The sequence below is a fragment of the Plodia interpunctella genome, chromosome 22 (genome assembly GCF_027563975.2).
Source record: "Plodia interpunctella isolate USDA-ARS_2022_Savannah chromosome 22, ilPloInte3.2, whole genome shotgun sequence".
Classification (NCBI taxonomy): domain Eukaryota; kingdom Metazoa; phylum Arthropoda; class Insecta; order Lepidoptera; family Pyralidae; genus Plodia; species Plodia interpunctella.
The window spans coordinates 6,057,820-6,081,238 of NC_071315.1; the positions used below are offsets into that span (position 1 = coordinate 6,057,820).

Sequence of the window (23,419 nt, forward strand, 5' to 3'; positions counted from 1 at the left end):
AAAAGAAATGAGAAATTAACAAAAGCCAAACATTTAAGTAAGCGACATGACTCCATAAAACAACAACAACAAAAAATTTAACATTAACAGAACAAAATTCACAAAGGAATAAAGAGAAATAATGATTTTTTGTTCAAAGTTTGTTTACCTTTTGTCTCAGTCCAAGATGAATAGGGTATAGGTATTTAAATTCTATTAAATTCACTGTATGACGTGTTATTATTATCATTGCTTGATTGTATCTACTGACATTTTATAAATTTAATTATTAATTTTGCAAATTATGTAACCAATTTGACATTGTATTATATCCATACTAATCACAATTTACATTTTATGTGTTGAATAGCATGCTGCAATTGCAAATGCAATTTCGGATATTATGTCTGTTAATCTGTATGTGTCTGTCTGTATATAAATAAATAAAAGCCATACATTTTATACCTAAGTTTTCTAGCAAATAACGAGTGCCATCTTGACGGAGACCAATAAAGTCGTCTGCGAATTGTATTCTTTTGTTTTAAAGATAAAAATAATTTATATGCCATAAACTTAAGTTCTTCGGGGATTCTGTTCAGATAAGACTGTTATAAATCTAATTCTTTAAATTTATTTATATAAGTAAACAGTAAATATTCTCATCTAAGATCTGTTTCTAAAACTTTTCTAGAACTACTTTTTAGATAGATAGACAAGAAGTTTATTTGCATCAAATGAAGCACGTACAAATAATTAAAAGTAAAGTGCTTGCCTCTAAACCGAGAGGTCCCGGGTTCGATCCCCGGTCATGATGAAAAATGATATTTTTCTTATTGGCCCGGGTCTTGAACCGACCAGTGCTCGAACCCGGGACCTCACGGTTCAGAGGCAAGCACTTTACCACTGCGCTACCGTGGCATTAGTCCATCGTATGCTAAGCGACCTACAAGTTGTACGGAATCCTCAGTATACGCGATTCAACTTACACTTGACCGTTTTAATAAATATACAGACGATCTCTGTGGCATAGTGGTAACCACGCCCACCCGCCATCAGGTCCTGAGTTCGATTCCCTGTGCGGGCAAATGTAAGTACGCGAGATCATAGGTATTAATCAGTTCTAGGCGTGTTTGTATCCATCAGATTTGTGATACAAGCTGGCATGGGCCAACAGGCTGTCGTTAATTTCTCAGAAAAAAATAAATTAAAATCAAATGTTGGGAAACTGTGGAATGCCACGTTGTGTAAGTAAATAATGCATAGTAATATTATCTGTATCAAGCGTATCTATTGAAGAGTAGCTTTATGTAACTGTAACATCGTAGCGCCGCGCCGTGATAATGGTTAAATGTTTGCAAAAACCGGAAAATATGGAGAAAATCAAGCTGAAGCTATCCGCCTTTTTGATACAGATTATAGCTACGAGCTGCAGTAAGTAGAACATTTTTGTTACTTAATTCTAAGAATTGTATACTAAGTAAGTACCTACTAAATAGTAATTTTTTTTTTAATATAAAAATATCGAAATAGTAAATTATTACTAGGATATTGTAAGTTTTTTTTAATATACTTACGATGACACTCTTGTTGTGATCAAAGAAGACAATCTTCCTCCGTTTAAATGGAGATTGGGTAGAATTGAAGCCACACATCCAGGAGCAGATGGCATTGCCCGTGTTGCTGACATTAGAACGTCCACTGGAGTTATAAGGAGGGCGTTCAACAAGATTTGTCCATTGCCAATTGCAACAGATTGTGGTTGAAAGGAGGGAAGCCTTTCAACCCCCGGGGGCATGTTAAGGCTTATAGCCTCTTTCTTAATATTTTCTTGTCTGTGGGTTTTTATACCTTCACTTGTTTGTTTCTTGTCATTGAAAAAATAAAAAAAATCATAGTTTTCTCCAATTTTATTTCTTATTTTATTTAAAAGCTTCGTTTCCATTTATTCACATGGAAACGTGAAATGTAAATTTAAGTGATAAACCAAAATTAAGTTTTCTAGAATTAAAAAATCAATCTTCGCTGTTTCTGATGGAAAACGTAAGATAGCATTATCTGATAGTAGAGACCACAAAAGAAGGCCGGTGGCAACTTGAGGAACTACCAAGAACAGAAAGACAACATTGTTGTTTGCAGCGACATTAGCGCCAAGTCAAGTGGACTTCTTTCGTGGTGCGGACTCTATAGTTTGTGAGATACAGGCCCTCAGACCAAACTGTGTGGACTGAGGGTTCCACTCTTTCACAAGATCTAATACAACTTTCACAAATTGTTTTCGAATATATCCTAAATCTCAAGTATACAATGTGCTTGAGATTTAAAGAATTTCAAGAAGTTACATGCACATAAAAAATATACCGTCAAATTTGACGTTGATTTAAACCGGCGTACGTTGAAGTTAACGTCAAAGTTGACGTTGCAACCCACCCTTAGAAGGCCTCAGCAATTAACCTATTTATGGTATAAATTTTTTACCCAATAAAAATGTTTTATTTCCAGTATGTTTCCTGGCGTGTCAAACAGGATTCGCCTGCGCGTGGCCCTCCGGCACGATTCACATGTTCCAATCCAATGACACAGTTCTCTCTACACCAATGACCACCTTCGAAGTCTCACTTCTCGGTAGCCTGGGTAACGTTGGTGCTTTAGCTGCTACTCCCTTCTGCGGCTATGCTTTCAATAATTTTGGAAGGAAGTACGCGTCGATTTTGTTCGGTTTGCCTTATGTGGTGAGTTAGTTATGAGTTTCAAGACCTTTTTCGATAATATGATCTTTTGGATTGTGGCACAGACTTTGCCTGCTCATGTGGTGCATCTCCTTAGACTATATTCTACCTTACCAGTTCAGATTTACCAAGATGAGCTATGTGGTCGTCCAAATCAAAATGGATCTTATGGCGGCTAGCACTAAGGTCTTTATTGCCGTTATTTTGTATTGGAACAACGGCAATAAACACCTAAGTGCCAGCCGCCATAAGGTCCCTTTTAATTTGTACGACCTATGTGGTCATCCTTATGGTCGGCCTATTCAATTTTCTCCTAGTTTACTCATTACATGTGAAATGGTTGTTCAAATTATTTTGTGATTACAAATTGACAGACGACATTACAAGTGAATATATACATGTGAATATGTATTATTACGCCCGATTGCATGAGATGAAAACCATGTTACAGAATTGATATTATTTTTTATTGACGTTGGCAAAATCATCGTTTTGGCGAACGATGGAGCCATAACATGAGAAAAGAAGAAATAAAGCTTATCAAATCATAATAATACTTACAGACAACAATATTTATTTATAGATAAATTGGGCTATAATATCGCTAGCTAAAGGTGTGCCATGGATACTCTTAGCAGTGACCATAGCTGGCGTCGGGATTGCTGGCCAGAACGCTTCGCTCATCTTCATATCAGAAATCTCACATGATTCCATTAGAGGAGGAATGACAGCTCTTTCAGCTTCAGGGTGAGTAACATTGATTCTTCCAAGTGTAGATATAGCTCGGAAACTGCTTGCCCGAGTGGTAGCTCCAAACAAATTAAAATTTAGTATGATATATATATATATATATATCACTGACTTATTAACGTCAAAAAATTACTTTATTAAGAGTATTACGACGCAGTAGTGGTGGGGAAAGCGTTGTGGCTACTTGAACGTTAATTAGCAAATGTGGGTCTTATAAATATAATAGAACCAAGTTGGTACAGATACGTGTCCTATCGCTGGCACATTGAAGGATATATGCCACAGCTACTATGAATTTTTTTCTCACAACAATCACAACTAGTTACTGGACAGCAATAAAATTCCCGTCTTGTAGCTCGTTTAATAATCAAAATGAAAGAAGGGGTGCCGTACGATGGGACTCGACGTCAACCTCTTTGGAGATATCATTGTTGTCTATCAAGACTATGTAATTTAGACTCCTTGCACGACATCTATAGAAGAATATGGAGCTATCTTATTATGTTTTATATCCACAAACCACATAATTCTCAGCCTGCATGCATGTCTAACCTATTTAGTGCTGCGTTATACATACTAGCATTTGTCCGCGGCTTCGCCCGTCTAAATTTCCCACGAGATTAATTAGGTACCCTAGGTCCTTCTCAGTACTTCAAACTATATGTATGCAAAATTTCAACAAGATTGATTGAGTAGATATAGAGCGTGAAGAGGCAACAAAGAAACTCACTTTCGCATTTATGATATTAGTAAGTATTTTAAATTATAATCGTTACATTTTCAGCTACTTCCTGGGACTTATGGCAGGTTACGCATTAGGTGGTTACCTGCCTTACTATCATGTAGTATACGCTAACATGACAATGGCAGTCATAGCCATGGTGTTGCTGATGCTACTTCCAGAATCTCCTGTGTTCCTGGTACTCGTCGGAAAGACTGAGGTGTGTGATTTCACTTCATCTGAAGAAAACGGTAGTATTTTATTACACCATCTTAACAAATTTCACCTGATTTGGTTCAGTAGATTCGGAGCAAATTGGCTGTAACAGACGGACGGACAGATAGACACACGAGTGTTATAAGGGCTCCGTTTTTTTATTTTTTGTACGAAACTATAAAAATTATGAATATTTTCTTGTCCAAAATGTTTAGCACACATTTTGGTGATTTAAATCAATTTGTGATGATTTGTTGTAGCGGTTAATCGTCCCGTTATGATCGAAACGTCCCAGGTTCAAATCCTACATGTGCCACATGAGTTTCTATACCAATTCGACTCATGTTTACTGGTTTTCATAGCCACCATGCATTTGCTTCAGGTGAAGGAAAACATCGTGAGGAAACCTGCTCTCTAGGTTATAATTTATCATGTGGTATGTGAAACGGAGAAGGCAATGGCATATCACTCTATTGATATTGTCAATAAATTAGTAAATAACTTTTACATTTTATACTTTCAGGCAGCTGCCAAGTCAATAGCTTTCTACAACAAAGTAGAACCGACGTCGAAAGAAGTTGAAGGTGAAATTAAAAGGATTCGAATACAGCTGGATCCTAGGCTAGAGAAGATACTGGAAGCAGAGCAAGGTAGAATAAAAGGATATATAGATAGATAGATAGATATAGTACTAGCTTTTGCCCGCGGCATCGCCCGTGTGAATTTCTATGCGGTAACGGAATAGACATGATTTTCAAACAAATTTCAGCCTCCCATTAAATCATTTGAGGGTTGATTTTTTAAAACTAAAATTCGTTCGTTCGTTCGTTAGTTAAAGACCCCCATTCAAACATAGACTTTTTTTTCTTGTTTATGCATGTAGTTACATGCATGCCAAATTTCAACAAATACAATCTAGCGGTTTAGCCGTGAAAGCGGAACAGATAGATGATAGATAGATAGATTTATAATGTATGGATTTATTTGTAAAAAAAATATTTCCAATAAAAAAAACACACAGCCAATACTGTCGACTTTCAAAGCGCTGGGGGCTTACCAACATCTCTTATCGCGATCCACTTTATGACCTAAACTGAACTGCATTGCAAATTAAATATATTAAATATAAATTAATATATTAGGACAAATCACACAGATTGAGTTAGCCCCAAAGTAAGTTCGAGACTTGTGTTATGGGATACTAACTCAACGATACTATATTTTATAACAAATACATACATAGATAAACATCCAAGATTTGGGCCAATCAGAAAAATATCGTTTTCCATCATGACCCGACCGGGGATCGAACCCGGGACCTCTCTGTTCAGAGGCCTGCCAAGGCTTTGCCACTGCGCCACCGAGGTCGTCAAATTCGTACCATCGACTTAATTTTTTGTATGAATGCGATTCATTTTAGGTTCTTAAATTGAACTGAGTTGCATTGGAATCGTTCTATGAAAGTTGATGGTAGATAGATAATTATAATCTTCTGTTCAACTTTTAGGATGATCATGTATTGTCCAACCAAAACAATATGAATTTTGCAACATTTGCATATAGTGACAAATAGTACTATTTACTTATTTACAAAGATTACAAGTATAATTATCTTGTTTACCAGCCTCTCGAAGCCTGTCTGTTCATGTCATCATGTTTTGTAATATTGTAATGTCAATATGAACAATACCATTAGTGGCTGTGATATTGCCACGTGGCGTACTTTGATTTGACAAGTTTTGGTCTAACCCCGAAATTAGATAAATTGAACTTGATCACATTATTTTTTGGACTGTCCTGACTGACTCAGTCAGTCAGTCAGGACAGTTGAACTGACTGACTTGCTGTCTGTGACTGGTTACTGACGACCGTCGGGTCGTAATAGGCAAGAGTCACATCATTCAGTATTTTTATTTTGTGAAAAAAAAGGTTTATGAGAGCCGTTAAAATAAATGGAATAAAATAGTGTTTTTCCAACACATAATTGAAACGATATAATTATGTATCTAGAACTATATGTACCCATAAATTCCAAATGTGTTAAATCCATTTTTTTTTTCTACCTATGGTTATACCATCGCTAGATATCGCAATGGTTCCCGCCCTAGTATAGGACCACTCAATATCCTCTTATGGATCGTATGAGGCAACTAAGTGATAAAGCGCCTTGCCAATAGTATTCCCAAAAAACATTTGAAGCCGGACGGTAAGTCGGTAATTCGGTAAATTCACAGTCGGATCTTGAAATTATAAAGGTTAATTTCTACTTTCGACCCAAGTGTCACAACCGTGAATGAAACCACATTAACGCACAAATTAGAGAGAGATAAATCTAATAATTATAATTTCAGATCCAGAAGCGCTCAGTCAGCTGCTAGCAGAAAATGGGAAAACTGAAGAAATTGCCAAACCACACTCGGAATCAGCTTGGAAATTATTTAGTAAGAAAATATTCAATATCTACAAAGACAAAGAAACAATAGATTTTGCCCACAATTTTTATAATTATGTACTTACATTAATCAATGAGTGAATTGTACTTACATATTTTTCAAACCAAAAACGTAAATCGAAAATGAATTCATATTGATTCTATTGTAACATAAATGGTTCACATACAGAAAGAACGAAATCAAATAAGAACATATATTTTATTTACCCAACGTAACACTTATTTTTTATCGAATTGAGTTGCCATTAATTTGCCAAGAAAGTCGATGTATGTGTTTAAATCCACGTAGTGATCACAATCCTCAGCCGTGAGGAATACTTCTATGCAGAAGAAGATACCATATTAGCTTCGACGGCTAAATAATGACATATACACGAAATGATTACAAAAATAACTAACGACAACAAAAACAGAACAAAAAGCGACTAATTAGTCGCTTTTAGTGATTTGGTAGCGAAAAAATACTAATACAGCTAAATTACGACACATATACGAAAAGTAATATTTTATTAAAAGCGACTAAATGCGAACCACTTAATTGCAGGAGAATCAAAATCGTCGAAGCGTGCCATGGTGATAATCCTAGTACTGATGGTATCTTCAATCCTGATGGGGGCACCAGTGATGCAGATCTACGCTGAGCCGCTGTTCCAGGAGGCTGTGCCGACAATGTCAGCCAACGAGTGCTCGATATACCTGGCTATAGTGCTGTTAGTGGCTAGTGTTATCTGTGTGCTGGTAGTTGATAAATTCGGACGTAAGGTTAGTGTTAAACATTTTATCCATATCGAAATAGAAGATAAAATAGAAGGAGATTTATTTATTGATATTTTTGCAAAAAGCAATGTCTTTTTTAAAGATTCAGGTGGGTATATGAATCTATCGATATAGAGTGCCATGTTCTCAGATATATCTTGTAATTTGCTACTAAAAGCTAAGCCCATGAAAAGAAATAAACTTACTTGCCTAGTATTTATGCTAAGCGAGTATTTATAAAACTTTAAAAAAGAAAAAAGTCATGCCTACAAAAAAGAGTTCAGAAATTCCTTGTATCCTTGTTACATAAAATTTAAGTAATTATGTTTTTTTTATGCAACAAATTAGTTACAAAGCTTATAACTTCATGGAATTACAAAATCAAAATCCAATCATGTATTCAGAAACTAGACCTTCAGAGGCACTTTTCATGTCATTAAATAAATAAAAAAATAAATTAATATATTAGGACAAATCACACAGATTGAGCTAGCTCCAAAGTAAGTTCGAGACTTGTGTTATGGGATACTAATTCAACGACACTATATTTTATAACAAATACATATAAAGATAAACATCCAAGACCCTAGCCAATCAGAAAAAGATCATTTTCCATCATGACCCGACCGGGGATCGAACCCGGGACCTCTCGGTTCAGAGGCAAGAACCTTACCACTGCGCCACCGAGGTCGTCAAAAATTAAAATTCGTATAAAGTTAGACATTTGGTACCATTGTTTTCAGAATCTCATGATCCTAACCTCGCTGGGGTCCGGCGTGTGCAACGTGCTACTCGGCACGCAGCTCCACCTCAAATGGGCGAGTCCATGGTTCACGGTCTTTTTAATATATGCCTTCAACTTCTTGTTCACCCTCGGCTGTGGCGTCATCCCGTTCATCCTCACTGCTGAGGTGTTCTTGCCAGAGGTGTGTTTGGATTGCAGCAACAATTTTTTTTTTCAGTATTCTTTCTTATGAATGTGTTATTCCTGCCATCATTCTATTTAAAACCGTGAATAACATATGAAATTAGTTTAAGGATTCCATACCCAAAGGTAAAACGAGACCCGCTGTATGTTTGTCACCAGGCTGTAATCTCAAATACCGTGATAGTTAGACAGTTGAAATTTTTACAGATATTATTATATTTCAGTTACCGCTATAATATGTATATGTGTTTATATAGCTATATATATATAACTTGCGACTATTTTCCAGAAAGTGCCATTTAGGACCATTGGAATATAACGTATACTATAATGTATTTGGGTTGAGTAGGCTTGTGTATGTGTGTCCACGTCTATGAGAAAAACTACATTATATTATCTTGAGTAAATTTGTGAAAATATTCTTCTCTCTAAATAATATGTTCTAAAATATTCTTTAATTCCAGGTCCGAAGCTTTTGCAACAGCGTTGTCATGTCATCCTTATGGGTATCGCTGTTTGTACTACTATTCATATTCAACCCTATCATGGAGCTGATTGGCCTGGGACCAGTTTTCTACTGTTTCTCCGGCGTTTGTTTCTTTTTAGCTATATTCTCATACATAGCCTTGCCGGAGACGAAAGGACTATCGGCTGATGCTATACAAGCACTATTTTTGAAGAAGAAAGCGTAAACATTACTTATCTTAATAAGAACATTACATTTAATTGTTCTTATATCTGTGCTTATCTTCGATTAATAAGCCCACCATATACTTAACGGGGTCTTAGAGTTTCTCAACTCTTGGCTATGTCTACCCCGCAAGGGATGAGAACGTGATAATCTATCTGTATCTTTTTGAGCTAAATTGTAATTTATTTTACAAGACCTATATAAAATAATACCTTTAAGTATCGACGTATCTGTGATTTTGTAATTATGTAAATAAAACTCATTAGTTTTAAGTCTTTTACTTCGATTACCATTGCCACGTATGTTTAAGACAAAGCGTGTAAACTCGAAGAAAGTGCTTAAAATAAAAAAGTCCCTGCATTTAAAATAGCCTTTATTACTTTACTAAAACTATGTAAGTGATCCTGGAAGAAGTGCTGGATTAATTTCGTCCAGGATTGAAGAAAAAAATGAAAAAAATTGAAAAACGAGACCTCCGTAGCTTAAAAGACCTGAGGAAGACTCTGCAAAAGCACTCAGATGAGACTTCCAATCTCTCATCTGAGTGCTTTTGCAGAGTTATTACCTGCTAAATGAAGAGTTTTCCGAACTGTCTGATCACTATGTGCTAGCGATGAAGCGGTGGCGGTCAAGTGGTTAAGAACGTCCGTCCGTCTGTGACCAAAAGCACCCAGGTTCGGATCCTACTCGAGCCGCATGAGTTCGTATACCAATCTAACTCATATAAAGTACTTTTCTTAGACGACTTCTTGCTTCGATGATTGAAAATATCGTACGGAAACCGGCACACTGTTTGACAGTTTGTATGCCATACTTGCTACTGGACGCGTTAGTCCATCGTAAAAGTCATGTCAGATGCCTTGAATAAAATTTGATACCAGCGTTCGCAATTAACGTACACACTCCCAAAGAAGAAGACTATACCATTGAATGTTTTCTGTGTTCCAAGGTTGACCCTAGTGATAACCTTTTAGGTGTTATAATTGAAATAATACCACACTCTTCTCTCTTAGAGCGTTATCACACTAGCGGTTTAAAAACCGCGCCGCGGATTTTTTAAAATGAACTGTGATGTCGTAAATGAGTAGTTACTTTCTTACTTGACGGACGGACGGCGGCTCAATGTGTCTGTTTATAGTGATGATCAGTCATCACTACAAACAGACATATTCAACACACACTGAAAATCAGTGATGCAAACACTGAAAATCAGTGATGCAAACACTGAAAATCAGTGATGCAAACAATGAAAATCAGTGTTTGCTCCTTGAGAAATTACCACCACTGAGTTGTCGCCAATTTGTATCACTGCGCCACACATTTACATCACGGAAACAATCTTATTACTGTTATTCAGAGATGTGTGACAGTTCCGTTTAGTGACGAAATATGGCGTTATATGAATCGGTGTACAGAACTTAATTCCTCATTAAGCGTATGGGGCGCGTTTGACGCGTCGGTCGATTCTTCAAAAACGCTAGTGTAATAACGCTCTTAGCCAGGTTGAAAGATTAATGACCTACTTGCCTGGTCACAGCTTCTAAAACACTGGTAATTTCTTGATCATCTTATAAGAGATCTGTTTCGTCTTTACGAGTGCAAGTTTACATTCAGTTGAATAACCGTTGTAAAATCATAGCTAAATAAAAAAAATGAGGTTAAATTGTTTTAATTTTTTTTTTTGTGTCTGGAACTAGTAATAACGAAATTTAAAAGTGAAAACTTGTAAATGGCTTTATAGTTATTTATGTTTTAGTGCTTATTAACTTGTTCAATAGCTGTAAGTTTTCTTGAGAAAATAAAATAAAAATATTAAAAAAAATAAAAATAAGCAAACTCGTGGCGTCATAGCCCCGAATGAAACGGCCGGTAATGCGATGATGAAATCTCAAATAATACAAAATATCGAGCGGAAGGATTAAGAAAATGTTTTAAAGTGTTATTTTTAAATTATGCCCGTTTATATTTCCTAAATATTTTAGACTTAATCAGGTGCTTGGTAGCCGTAGCGTCAACAGAATTTTTAATTTTTATATAATTTTTTTACGTCATCATATTTCTATGTTCGATTTAGAAAATGCCGTTTTTTTCGTATTGTACTTTAAATATAGGTAGAAAATCCAACCTCGATAGCCTATGTTTGACCTCGAGTCATTAACAATATTTATTTAAAATTACATCTAAATCGGCACATCCATGTAGCCGTTTATAGCGTGACAGACAAACAGTACTTTCCGATTTAACATATTAGCATACGGAAATATGCTAAATATACAACTTATGACATAATGAAGATTTAATATTAATTAGGGTGTATTAAGATAAACAAAAATATATAAAAAGTAATAAAAAGAGGCGCATCTATATACAAATATAAAGATTATTTTGTATGTATGTATGTATTAGTGTTGCCTTGAGTGTGTTGTCAATATATTATTGACATTTTGCTTTAAATAAAAATATTTAAGAAAATATATTTTATGTTTATTATATATTTTATATTTTATGTTTAGGTTGATCTATATATAGGTATTATAAAAATCATTGGATATTATATAACTATGTTGTTAAAATTAATTTTTATTCTTTCTGGACTAAGTGATCCCTAGTCCTTATAAGTTTAAATAGAAGATTTTTGAAAATATGCTGTATTTATATATACAAGCTGCGTCCCGGGGCTTCGCTCCCGTACAATTTCGGGATAAAAAATACTCTAAGTGCAATCAATCAATCCCTCCTTTAGGTAGGTATTGTGAGAAATAGTAACAAACATACATACACAACACACATGCACTCTCACAAATTTTCGCATTTATAATATTAGTAGGAGAGCATATGTATGTATATAAACCAATTTGTTTGATGTTGTCAGTACAATTTTAATGGTATGCTGTAAACTAGTTAATTTCTTATAGATAAGACAGCTACCTTTGTAAACCTACAACAATATGATGAAATATAAACAAATACTTAAATCTTAATTTTCCAAAAACTGTTTCTCAAACTTGTTCTAGTAGATATAGACAGAAATAAGTAACTTTTATTTTTTAAACTTTGCCCGGACTTGTTTAACAAGACACAAAATAAGTTTGAAAATGAGCAGGTTGCACCAGTTCAAATTGATATTAACTCCGCTAACATTTAGATTAAAAGGCGCACTTTGCGTTTTTCTGTGCGGGTTAAAATTTACTGGTGCAACGCACTTACAACGTCTGTATGTAGACGTGGAGTTTGGTGTAAAAAAATAAGAGCTTGTAAAAAAGAATAAGATTTAATCCTTTGAACGATTGGTTTGATTCGAATTTTTGAACTACCTTCTTTTTTACAAGCTTTTTTTGCTGTTATGTTGCACACAATTGTTTTAATATGTGTGTGTGTGTGTGTAAACTTTTTTCTGTCACTACATAATATAAAACAAAGTCACCCTTCGCGTACAGACGCGTATAAACATATAAACATACAGATGTTTATATGCTTACTTCTATTGAACCACGCAACGGATTTTGATGAAGTTTTCACTGTTATCTAGACTCTATTCCGGGCTCTAAGCCAGGTCGCTAGTCCTACTATTATTATAAATGCGAAAGTTTGTGAGCATGTATGTGTATATGCATATTTATTAATCTTTCACGAAAAATCTACTGTACAGATTGTTATGAAATTTTGTACACGGGTAAAAATAACCTGGAATAACACATAGGGTACGTTTTATTCCGAAATTTCCACGGAAGCGAAGCCCCAGGGCGCTGCTAGTATCAAATATTTCTTCAGAATTCTTCTTAAGAATGTCGCTTTATATATATATTTCGGAATTCTGAAGAAATATTTATTTATATATATATATATATATAAATTCTTACCTTAAATTCTATTCGTACTACAAAATTTAATAACAATGCGTCCAGTAGATTTTGCATGAAAGAGTAACAAATATACCTACTTACACACGATACATTTACATACATACACTCACAAACTTTGGCATTTATAATATTAAATAGGATATTTCATTCCTTAAACATTAGGAACCACTGGCATTATACAAAATGTGTACTGTATTTAAAGTATTATAACTATATCTGTATCTGTAATAGTTTTCTTGGAGTTGGGATTTCGACGTGCGGCGGTGTAGTGGCACCAATTCGGTAGCAATCGGTGACAATGGAAAGAGAATTTGAAAGAATGGAGAAAATCAGACTGAAGCCATCGGCCTTTTTAGTGCAGACTATGGCTACGATTTTTAGTGAGTACCCTTCATCACATAGTATAAAACAAAGTTGCTATCTGCTATCAGTCTGTCTGTTCCTATGCGAAAAGACAGATACACGCGGCAGATATTTTATGTATCCTTTATGTATCCTTACATATTATAAAACAAAGACCTCTATCGCGTCTGTGTGTCTATCAGTTCGTGATAATCTCAAAAACTACTTGACGGATTTTCATGCGGTTTTCACCAATAGATAGTGTAATTCCTGAGGAAGGTTTAGGAGTATGATTTATTATGTTTATACCCGAGTGAAGCCGGGACGGGCTGCTACTTTAGAATGAAGTAAACGTCTAAGAATCGGATTAACTTATAGAAAATCATTTTCCATCAAGACCTGACCGGTAATTGAACTTTGGACCTACGGTGTGTATATCCACAGAGGTATCTGAAAGACCACCGTGGAAGACAATTGTTCTCGGGAATATCTCCCATTGCAACTTCAGGATCAGAAATAATTCGCACAAGTAATTCATAAAGTAAATAAAATATCTACATAGGATTAACAACTTTCTCACAATTTATGTATGTTTCTTGCCATGTTGAAGTTTTTTGTCTAATAAATTGACGACACTCAACAGCCACCGTAATACACCATGGTCTCTGCTCTCATCTCCGGCTTTATTCGGGGACAAGCTTTTGCCCGAGGGTTCTCCGGGATGAAAAATAACCTATGTCCTTCTCCATAGAGATACTTCAAATTACATGTATGCAAAATTTCAAAATTATTGGTTGAGTAGATTGAGCGTTGAAGAATATGTAAGCAGGAATAGGTCGGGAGCACAGTAAAACACGTCTGGTCACTACGGATTTATTACGGAGACGGGTGCCTTCCAAAAATAACAATCTTAAAGGCTAATTGTTACAGCTACCCACTTATACATATGTTACACACTACCATTTAATTAATACTAAGGCCTTACATCACATTTATACAAAAGAAAATAAAATACTTCATATCTTAAATTGTTTATGAGCTAATCGATCTCAAAACCAAATCTTAGAGGTCGTTTTCTGACACGGGGTGGTTCTCGTCCGGAAGGTTAAAATAAACACACATATGTATATGTTACAAGCGTGAAGAGGTAAAAATAAACAAACAAACATACATTCGCATTTATAATGTTAGTCCGGGGATATGACGTCGAAAAATCTGTGGTTGTCGTTAAAAATAAACCATGCAATTTCGAAAAGATTCGAATTCGATTCATTTCAAAAATGTGCGATCGTTCTTGGGAAAGTTATTGTTGCTTATCGGTCCCTTACTCGCCTCGTACGAATGGAGTGATCCTATTCTAGGTTGGACGATCGAAAGTGTGATCGAAAGGTTCCAGGTTGAGTTTGTATGCCGGATTCACGTACCTACGTAATATATATCTTCTTTCTGTGTTATTGGCTAACTCTAGTATAACATTTTACTGGCTTAAAGGCATCTGATATGACTCTTATTTTCCAGTATGCTTCTTCGCGTGCCAAACTGGTTTTGTTTGCGCCTGGCCGTCCGGCACAATTGAGAACTTCAAATCCAACAATACAGTACTCTCTATGCCCATGACCACATTTGAAGTGTCTCTTCTCGGAAGCCTGCTGAATATTGGAGCACTGATAGTCACTCCTTTCTGTGCATATGCCTTTAATAACTTCGGGAGGAAATACGCATCTATTTTATTTGGACTGCCTTTTGTAGTAAGTTGTCAGTTATTTTTGAAGTGAAATCTTTTTGATTATGTACTGGCTTTTTCCTGCGGCTTTTCCCGTGTGATTTCCCACGGGACCCGTTATTTTTCTGGGATGAACGGTACCCCATGTCCTTTTCCGTACTTTAAACTATATGTATGCAAAATTTCAAGAAGATTGGTTGAGTAGATAGAGCGTTAAGAGGTAACAAACATACAAACTTACTTTCGCATTTATAATTATATTATTATTATTATTTATTATTTATAATTATTAGTGGTAGATTACGCAAGTTTGAACCTTTGTTTTACTAATTTACAGATTAATTGGTTAATCATATCTCTAACAAAAAGTGTGCCTTGGATCCTCATAGCTATCACCATATCGGGGATTGGGATCGGCGGCCAAAACGCTTCGGTGATCTTCATCTCGGAAATTGTGCACAATTCCATTAGAGGAGGATTGACAGCCCTCTCAGCATCAGGGTAAGATTTATTATACTAACTGTTGCCCGCGGCTCCGCTAGCAAAAAGGACTATGACACTCTCCGGCTCCTCAGCTATCTCCACACCAAAAATCTCCTCGATCCGTTGATCCGTATTGACGTGAAGACGGCCAAACCACAAACGTAAATATAAATGTGGTCTGAGGGCCCACTTTTTGAAATTCTATGAAATTATGCTTGGGATTTAGTGAACATATCAAAGGAATTATGAAAGTTGGACTTAGATTTAAATGTAACTGTCTAAATGACGTAATTTCATACAAATTTTCACCCCCTGATTAACCCACTTAGAGGTGGATTTATAAACTAAGTACCCTATTTTGTGTCCCGTAACTTCCACTGAAAGCCGTTCTGGAGATTACTCTGAACAAACAGACAGAGAAACAAAAAAATATTTCGGTAAAGGAAACGTGCAAATGACACTATACAATTTAAAATATAGTTATTTTGAAATTACAGACAGACACTTCAATTTTATTTATTTGTATGATTGTGTGATGTACTGACTCAACGATGTGATCACTCAACTAAACAAGGTTTTGCGCAATATTTTAGACTAGCTGTCTGCCCGCGACATTGTCTGCGGTTAATAAAATGTGTATATACTCGAAAAGGTCTACTCTATCTATATGACAAATTTCATCAAAATTGGCCCCAGATTTTGAGTTTTGTGGTAACTAATAAAAGACAAAAATACGTAATTTCGTTATGTTTTTCATCACAAGCTTAATTGAAAGTTAGACAAGCTAATTTAATTATTTTAATATAATTTATTACAGATATTTACTTGGACTGTTGGTAGGCTATGCCTTAGGAGGCTACCTGAGCTACTACCAAGTGATTTACGCCAACATGGCGATGGCAATTACGTCTATGGGGCTTCTGATGCTGCTCCCCGAGTCTCCTGTTTTCCTGGTACTCGTCGGGAAGATTGAGGTTGGTTGTAATGTAAACGTCAGTCCAAAAAATAAGTATTTTCAGGATTCATGTTTATATGTCTATTCCACCAAGATTCTTAAACTCCCTATTATTGAAAGATGTGTGAGGTAAACTCAGATTTTCCCTCTATTATATATAGAGGTTCCCTCTATTATAGTCGAGCTACGCGATGGCTGACCCATGCGGCACCTCGTGAACGCGTGCTGCCAGAGGGAACTGGTCAGCTCGTTTCTCATATATTTTTGTATAATTAATTGTTTCACATGTATAAATAATACCATCAAAAGTCTCGCAGCTCAGTTTATCTACCGTAAAAAGTTGTGAGATCCATGTATAATACCAAGTCGGTTAATTTATTTATTCTCTCCACTTAAGGGACCTTCTGTCTTAAGTTATTACGTAAATTATTATCATATCAATATTAAAAATCTTTTAGGTTTTAAATAAATAGATCAATAGAAATGGCGCTCAGACGGTCAATATTTGTGATACCTTGGATTAGCATTCTTTATCCCGAAGGTACGCGATTCCCGTAGGATTTAGTCAAAAGTCTTGATAAAGTAGATGGCGCTTTATAAAGTAGATGGCGCTACCTGTGCATAAAAACGTGTCTTTTATAATAACACCGCGGAGTGCAGCGAAGCTAGTAAATAACATACCAGTATCTCTTCGTAAAAAATACTGTATTTTGATTGCAGGAGGCAGCTAAATCAATCGCATTTTATAACCGCCTAGATCCAACGTCAAAAGAAGTTGATAGGGCAATAAAGAATATTCGAATACAGTTAGACCCAAGACTAGAGATGATGCTAGAAGCAGAACAAGGTAAAAAAAAAGTTTAAAATGTCATCAAGATATGCATATACTATAACACAACACAGACTTTAGGATATTTGACAAAACTAACAATATCCTCGCTAATAATAGAAATGGTTAGTTTTGTACAATCAAAAGAGATTGAAGAATATGAGTCAACATGTATTTAAATAAGTAAGGATAATAATATTATATTTAATAGTTCCATATATGAAATTGGACATGGCCATGGTAGAAAGGGCAAACCCAAGAAGAGCTGGCTTGATGTCGTATGCGTGCCAGTGGTCTGATAACGAGGGACGCCGACGACCATGCGAAGTGGCGACGAAAAAGTTGGAAAGTAGACCTGGGCTTCGATGCTCAACGGCTGAGGAAGAAACCGGGAAATTGCTCATATGAAGGAGAGAGTTTTCTAAAAATACATTTTAAGTATTACAGATTTACAGATTATTGTTCCTACTAAATAATGACACAAGACTTGTATTATATACTGTTGCATTTAATTAATAATACTTAAAATAATAATACTTAATATATAAATAATTAATAATACTTAATTACTTAAATAATCACTGGTCACGGATAGCAGCAGATCTTGATGATGAAATAAATTACCAAATTTACGTCTAAAAATTGATTCCATAGTTTGATATAAGTCACTCTTGTCCAGGTTCCTAGAAGGACGTAGTATCTTCTAGGGACCCGGAATATAAGCTTTACTAATAGAAATATCAAACAGACGTAATTCCTAACGTGCTTCCTTTCAGATCCAGAAGTGATCGATCGACTGCTGACAGTAACTGAAGACTCAGATATTACTGTGAAGCCTCACACCGAATCAGCTTGGAAAATATTGAGTAAGATTTATTATTGAATTTGTTAAATATGTCCAGTTACAATAGATACCGGACGCATACGAGGAAGACTGTTCCCCATTAACAGCTGTCAACGTTACGTCTCTTAACGCCTCCCATGAATGTCGTACGGGAGTGATTCCACTCCCGTGTCCTGCGTGGGTTCTTTTCTGTTTATATGGAGTGTTCCTATGCCCCAACATGCGCAGTAATTGATATTATTAATACTTATATTACAATTAAAATGGTAATTATTAAACATATGTTAAGAATAAATGAAAATGGAATTGAGTAAACACAGTGTAGTATAGAATCAGAATTTCATTGAATATTTTGTTCTTGATATATTTTTAGCCTTTCTCGACAAAGTCGTCAAAGTAGGTCGTTAAACATTTTTGCTCATTCATATAATATAATATTATCTCTTGTCCCGTAGTTCGTTTTAGGCATTATTAACTTCTGTTTACAGGAGGATCCAAGTCGTCCAAGCGCGCTTTGCTCGTCAATCTAGTACTAATGGGCTCAACCATAATGATGGGATGCCCAGTGATACAAGTGTATGCTGAGCCGCTGTTCAGAGAAGCCGTGCCGACGATGTCGCCGAACCAGTGCTCGATACTGCTGGCTGCGAACTTCTTCGTGGCCAGTATTACTTGTGTCGGGGTCATTGATAGGTGTGGACGTAAGGTAAGCATTCGCTTTTCTTTTGTTTCCTTTATAGCACCACGTGGATTCTAGACAAACTCTTTTAAAGTGTCATCTTGTGTAGTATTTTTATTTAGTATAATGTACTTTTGCTTCAATCTATCATCTTCTATCAGTCCACTGCTGGCTATAGGCCTCCCTTTTTTACACCACTTTCTATGGTCCTGTCTACCACTCCGTCACTGTTTTAGTTCATCAATGGTTTTCATACGTAAAACTAATAATTATGCTCTAATGTTTTTATTTACATTTTAAAAGTTACGCTTGACAATTTCAGTAACCACCGAAGTTTAAACTAAAATTTCCAATGACATTTATTTTATGTTGTATCTTTTCAGAATCTCATGTTAGGATCATCACTAGCCTCCGGCATTTGTCTCCTGCTGCTCGGTACCCAGTTACAGTTTCAGTGGGCAAGTCCCTGGTTCACTGTCGTCCTGATATACGCTTTCAGCTTCGCCTTCACTATGGGATGTGGAGTTATTCCTCAGGTGCTTAATGGGGAAATATTTTTGCCAGAGGTGAATATTATAAGACTATTTATATTATTTGTTGTTGTAAGCAAGAGGGGCAATGTAACATATTCATTATCAGGCCAAAAAGCACATCTTCTATAATTTTTATAATGTTGGATAAGTGCTATTCTAATTTATTGCGTAGTAATATATTATTTTACACCAAAAAAAAATTGTACCTGTACATACAATGCGAATAACGCCTTAGCAACATATAACCTTCACCACCCAACCATCTCATTCTTAATTCAGGCAGGCCCGTCTTAAAATCATATCTATACCTTCAAAATTTAAAGACGCCATGGCTGCGAATGCAGCTCGAGCTGCAGAAATGATTGCTGATGATGCTGCAGATGAGAAAGATTGTTTGAAAAACTATTTAAAACCTTCACTATTATTTTTCTTCTCATCAATTCTTCATTTCAGGTCCGCAGCCTTTGCACCAACATGGTGCTGTCCTCGCAATGCGTTTCCATGTTCTTCGAGCTGCTCGTCTTCAATCTGGCGGTGGAAGTGATCGGCATGGGTCCAGTGTTCTACTGCTTCTCGGCTATCTGTTTCTTTGTTACTGTATTCTCGTGTATAGCATTACCTGAGACTAAAGGACTATCGACAGACGCCATACAGGCCTTGTTTTTGAAGAAGAAGGCGTAGAATATTTGTATATATGTTAAGATTAGCCATCTAATTCATAAAGTTGAAGCATCGATATTTTAAGTTAAAATAGATATGTTTTGTCTTGTTCTGATCAGTTCAGTAATGGTTTAGGCGAACGATGGAGCCATAACATAAAAACATAAAAACATTTCGTTAATTTATGTCCTTGCAGAATATTTAAGGCTGCGGTGAAATTTGTTGCGTCACTTTCTGCTTTACCTGTGCTTTGGAAGTCAGTCAATTTTGAAGTCAATAAGTGATCATCATTATTTTATTAAATTTTGATTTTTATTTTTATAATGGCAAAACACACGGTAGCATAAAGTATGCTTCAACATTTTTATGAATAAAATAGTTTGTTGGGTAGATTTTGTCATATTTGATTTAATGTTTGTTTGTAAGTAAAATTAAGATTCCAAATAAACTTTTTGCGTCTTAAAATAATATACCAAAAGTTACAGTATTATGGCATAGTTGTGTGCTAATTTCTATTTTTAGACGTAGAAAATAGAAAAATTTTGAAATTGATTTTAATGATTATAAAAAGATAATAATTATTATTTTGTGACACTCTTAATATAATAAGATTGGGTATTTATATTATAATTTTTTACCTATTTATTAAAAGCTTATAAAATATAAATATGTTTTTTTTACGAAAATGTCCTGTACATAATGTATTTTTGATTATAAAATAATGGATTTTAGGTATTTCTTTAAATTTTGACAAAAAATGATGTCCACACAGGAAATTGTCGTGGAGTTCCCTTGTCGGGAGTCGATCCTGGTCTACAATTAGGTCTTGTTGTGCATAATAATGCACTGTAATCCGTGACAAAACGTATATAAAAAATTTCAGCTTAATCGGTTGCAGATATCAGTATTGTGCTTCGATGGTGAGTTGCAAAATTCGAAGAGAGAACTTTTAATAATTTACTTACTATAAATACTTACCTACTCTTATAGCAATGTGAGCTTATAAAAAAGATATAATATGTAATTCTATTACATTTCAAAATAATATGACATTGGTAATTTGTATATATATTTTTTTACCTATTTGGGATTATATACCTAGATGAAATTAAACGATTCAATTCTTTGGTATTCGAATCTAGACATAATAGAAATACCTAACTGTATCTTTTTTTAAAATTTCATCAAAATTCACACAGCAATTTAGCCCATTTTGAAAGTCTTTTCTTTTATTACATTAGTATGGATGGAAGTATGAATATATATTGTCTGTTATAATGTGAAATGAAATGTCACAAAATCCATATTACATTAATGGAAGCGCAAAATTATGATAATATTTAAAGTAAAACAAATAAAAATGTCTAGTGTCGGTTTTAACTCTACAAACACCTGGGCATAATTTATAAGGCGCCCCTTATTTGTATTTCTATTCGAAATTTGATTTAAACTTAAGATAACTTTTATATAAGGGGCACATTTTGACTTATTTTAAAGCAGATTGAAATTTTGAAAAATGATTTTCAATAAATAGATTCTATTATATAAGTTTTGGAAACTAGCCAGTTCAATACTGTATATAAATAACAGGATTATATTTCATATTATTAGCGCTATGATTATTATTTTAAAATCGATTTTATTAGATTTAATGTAGAAAAATGACAAGTTACAGGGATCTGTTGCAAAAGGCCATATGCATACACACATCACCACACACCATATGGTGGGCCGTTTACCTTTTTACTGTTTGGTAGTGGAAAAAAATCTATGAATCCGACCCTAGATCCTGTTTCGTATGTTTAACATCTTAAAGATCATTAGCAAAAAAGAATTTGCCTTGTTTTGTGGTCATTCACTACCAACAGTTCAGACGGTGTAAGAGGGCGTTGCTGGATACGAATACTTCGCCCCTTTGTAATCACTGCCCTGGGCGGCGGACCCGTAAATTACTGAATGTATAAAAAAATCACACTACAATTGACTGACCGTAAGTAAATAAAAGCGCATGCGTAAATTTTTATTAAGTAAATTTAGAATTTGTTTGATAAGAATTAGATTTCTAAACGAAAACTGTGTACACAGTGTCGAGATGGTGTTTCTATATTTGAAATAAAGGCTACTTTGTCTGTAGGGTAATTGTACCTGCAAATGGCATTGGAAAATTAAATCTATTATAATTAATTTGTTCAGAGTAGTTAGAAACAAAACAAGGAATATTTTCTACGTGAAAGTGGAACACAGTTTGGCTTTACAAGTATACTTGAAATGAAACACACGATATTAACACCCGCAATATATAAATAAATTATAACCGATATATATATAAAATAAATATCTGAAAACTGAGATACTGCCCTTTTATACCGCTGCGGCACATGATTGTATAGTTATGTGGAATGTTTCTTGTGTATTTGTCCTTTATTTTAATGGTTCACTGTATCATAAATGTATATTGTGTGTCCTCGATATAAATAAACAGTTTATCAATCTATATATAATACTTGCCACCACATAGAATGAATATGTTGATAGCCCATACTGTATGGCTAAAAGATTATATAATAAATTACCCACGAATGTTAAAAACGAAACAAAAATGTCAAATGTCAGAGCTATTTACTCTACAAACTAATTCATAGACAATAAATAATAAATTCAAGTAACATGAAATATTACATAACCTTACATAAAAAAATATATTTCTATGACGAGTATAGAATATAGATATATTACATGATAATTATTATAAGATGACTATAAATGTAAAGGTTTACTAATATTATAAAACAGAGACGCCGCAATTCGCAATACCTGTAAAAGGTTAGTCACCTTTTACAGGTATTGCGTTAGTTTAAGCACTAATTGTAACTACTTTGAGATCACACTTGGTTGGCGAATAAATTTCGGCTAATTTCCCGAAATATAACTATGTATATATACAACAATATACCCAACAAAAAAGGATCTCATTTTGTTTCAGCAATAATTTTCAAACTGACGCAAATAAGTACGTAACGTTAATTGTTTAAATAATTAAACTTATTATGGTGAAACTTTTAAATAAATAAAAGCAATAAAGATCTATGAACAATATACACATAGTTTAAAATAAAGTATGTATTTAAATACCATACATAAACTAATCTCAGTTTGATTCTGTAATATTGTTAACACTAACGTAAATACCTGCACCACACACCACCTACTTAAGTTCTTTCAATAAATAAACTTTTATTTTAAAAATTTATTTTATTCAATCAATTCCTTGTTCAATTATTTTTATTAT

At 34.7% G+C, this 23,419-nt stretch overlaps 2 protein-coding genes across 2 annotated transcripts; both read left to right on the forward strand.

The window, feature by feature from the left end:
• Positions 1 to 1,286: 1,286 nt before the first annotated feature.
• LOC128679680 (uncharacterized) lies at positions 1,287 to 9,591 on the forward strand. The gene is made up of 9 exons (XM_053762071.2): positions 1,287 to 1,410; positions 2,479 to 2,708; positions 3,289 to 3,452; positions 4,240 to 4,396; positions 4,916 to 5,042; positions 6,744 to 6,833; positions 7,389 to 7,606; positions 8,344 to 8,526; positions 8,993 to 9,591. Exons 1-9 carry the CDS (start codon positions 1,320 to 1,322, stop codon positions 9,218 to 9,220), a joined length of 1,488 nt encoding a protein of 495 aa, XP_053618046.1. The 5' UTR covers positions 1,287 to 1,319; the 3' UTR covers positions 9,221 to 9,591.
• Positions 9,592 to 13,149: 3,558 nt separating this feature from the next.
• Positions 13,150 to 20,725, forward strand: LOC128679956 (facilitated trehalose transporter Tret1-like). Its single transcript, XM_053762509.2, has 9 exons — positions 13,150 to 13,462; positions 14,943 to 15,172; positions 15,485 to 15,648; positions 16,448 to 16,604; positions 17,306 to 17,432; positions 18,191 to 18,280; positions 18,747 to 18,964; positions 19,321 to 19,503; positions 19,924 to 20,725. The coding sequence occupies exons 1-9, from the start codon at positions 13,381 to 13,383 to the stop codon at positions 20,149 to 20,151; spliced, it is 1,479 nt and encodes a 492-aa protein (XP_053618484.1). The 5' UTR covers positions 13,150 to 13,380; the 3' UTR covers positions 20,152 to 20,725.
• The last annotated feature ends 2,694 nt before the right edge of the window (positions 20,726 to 23,419 follow it).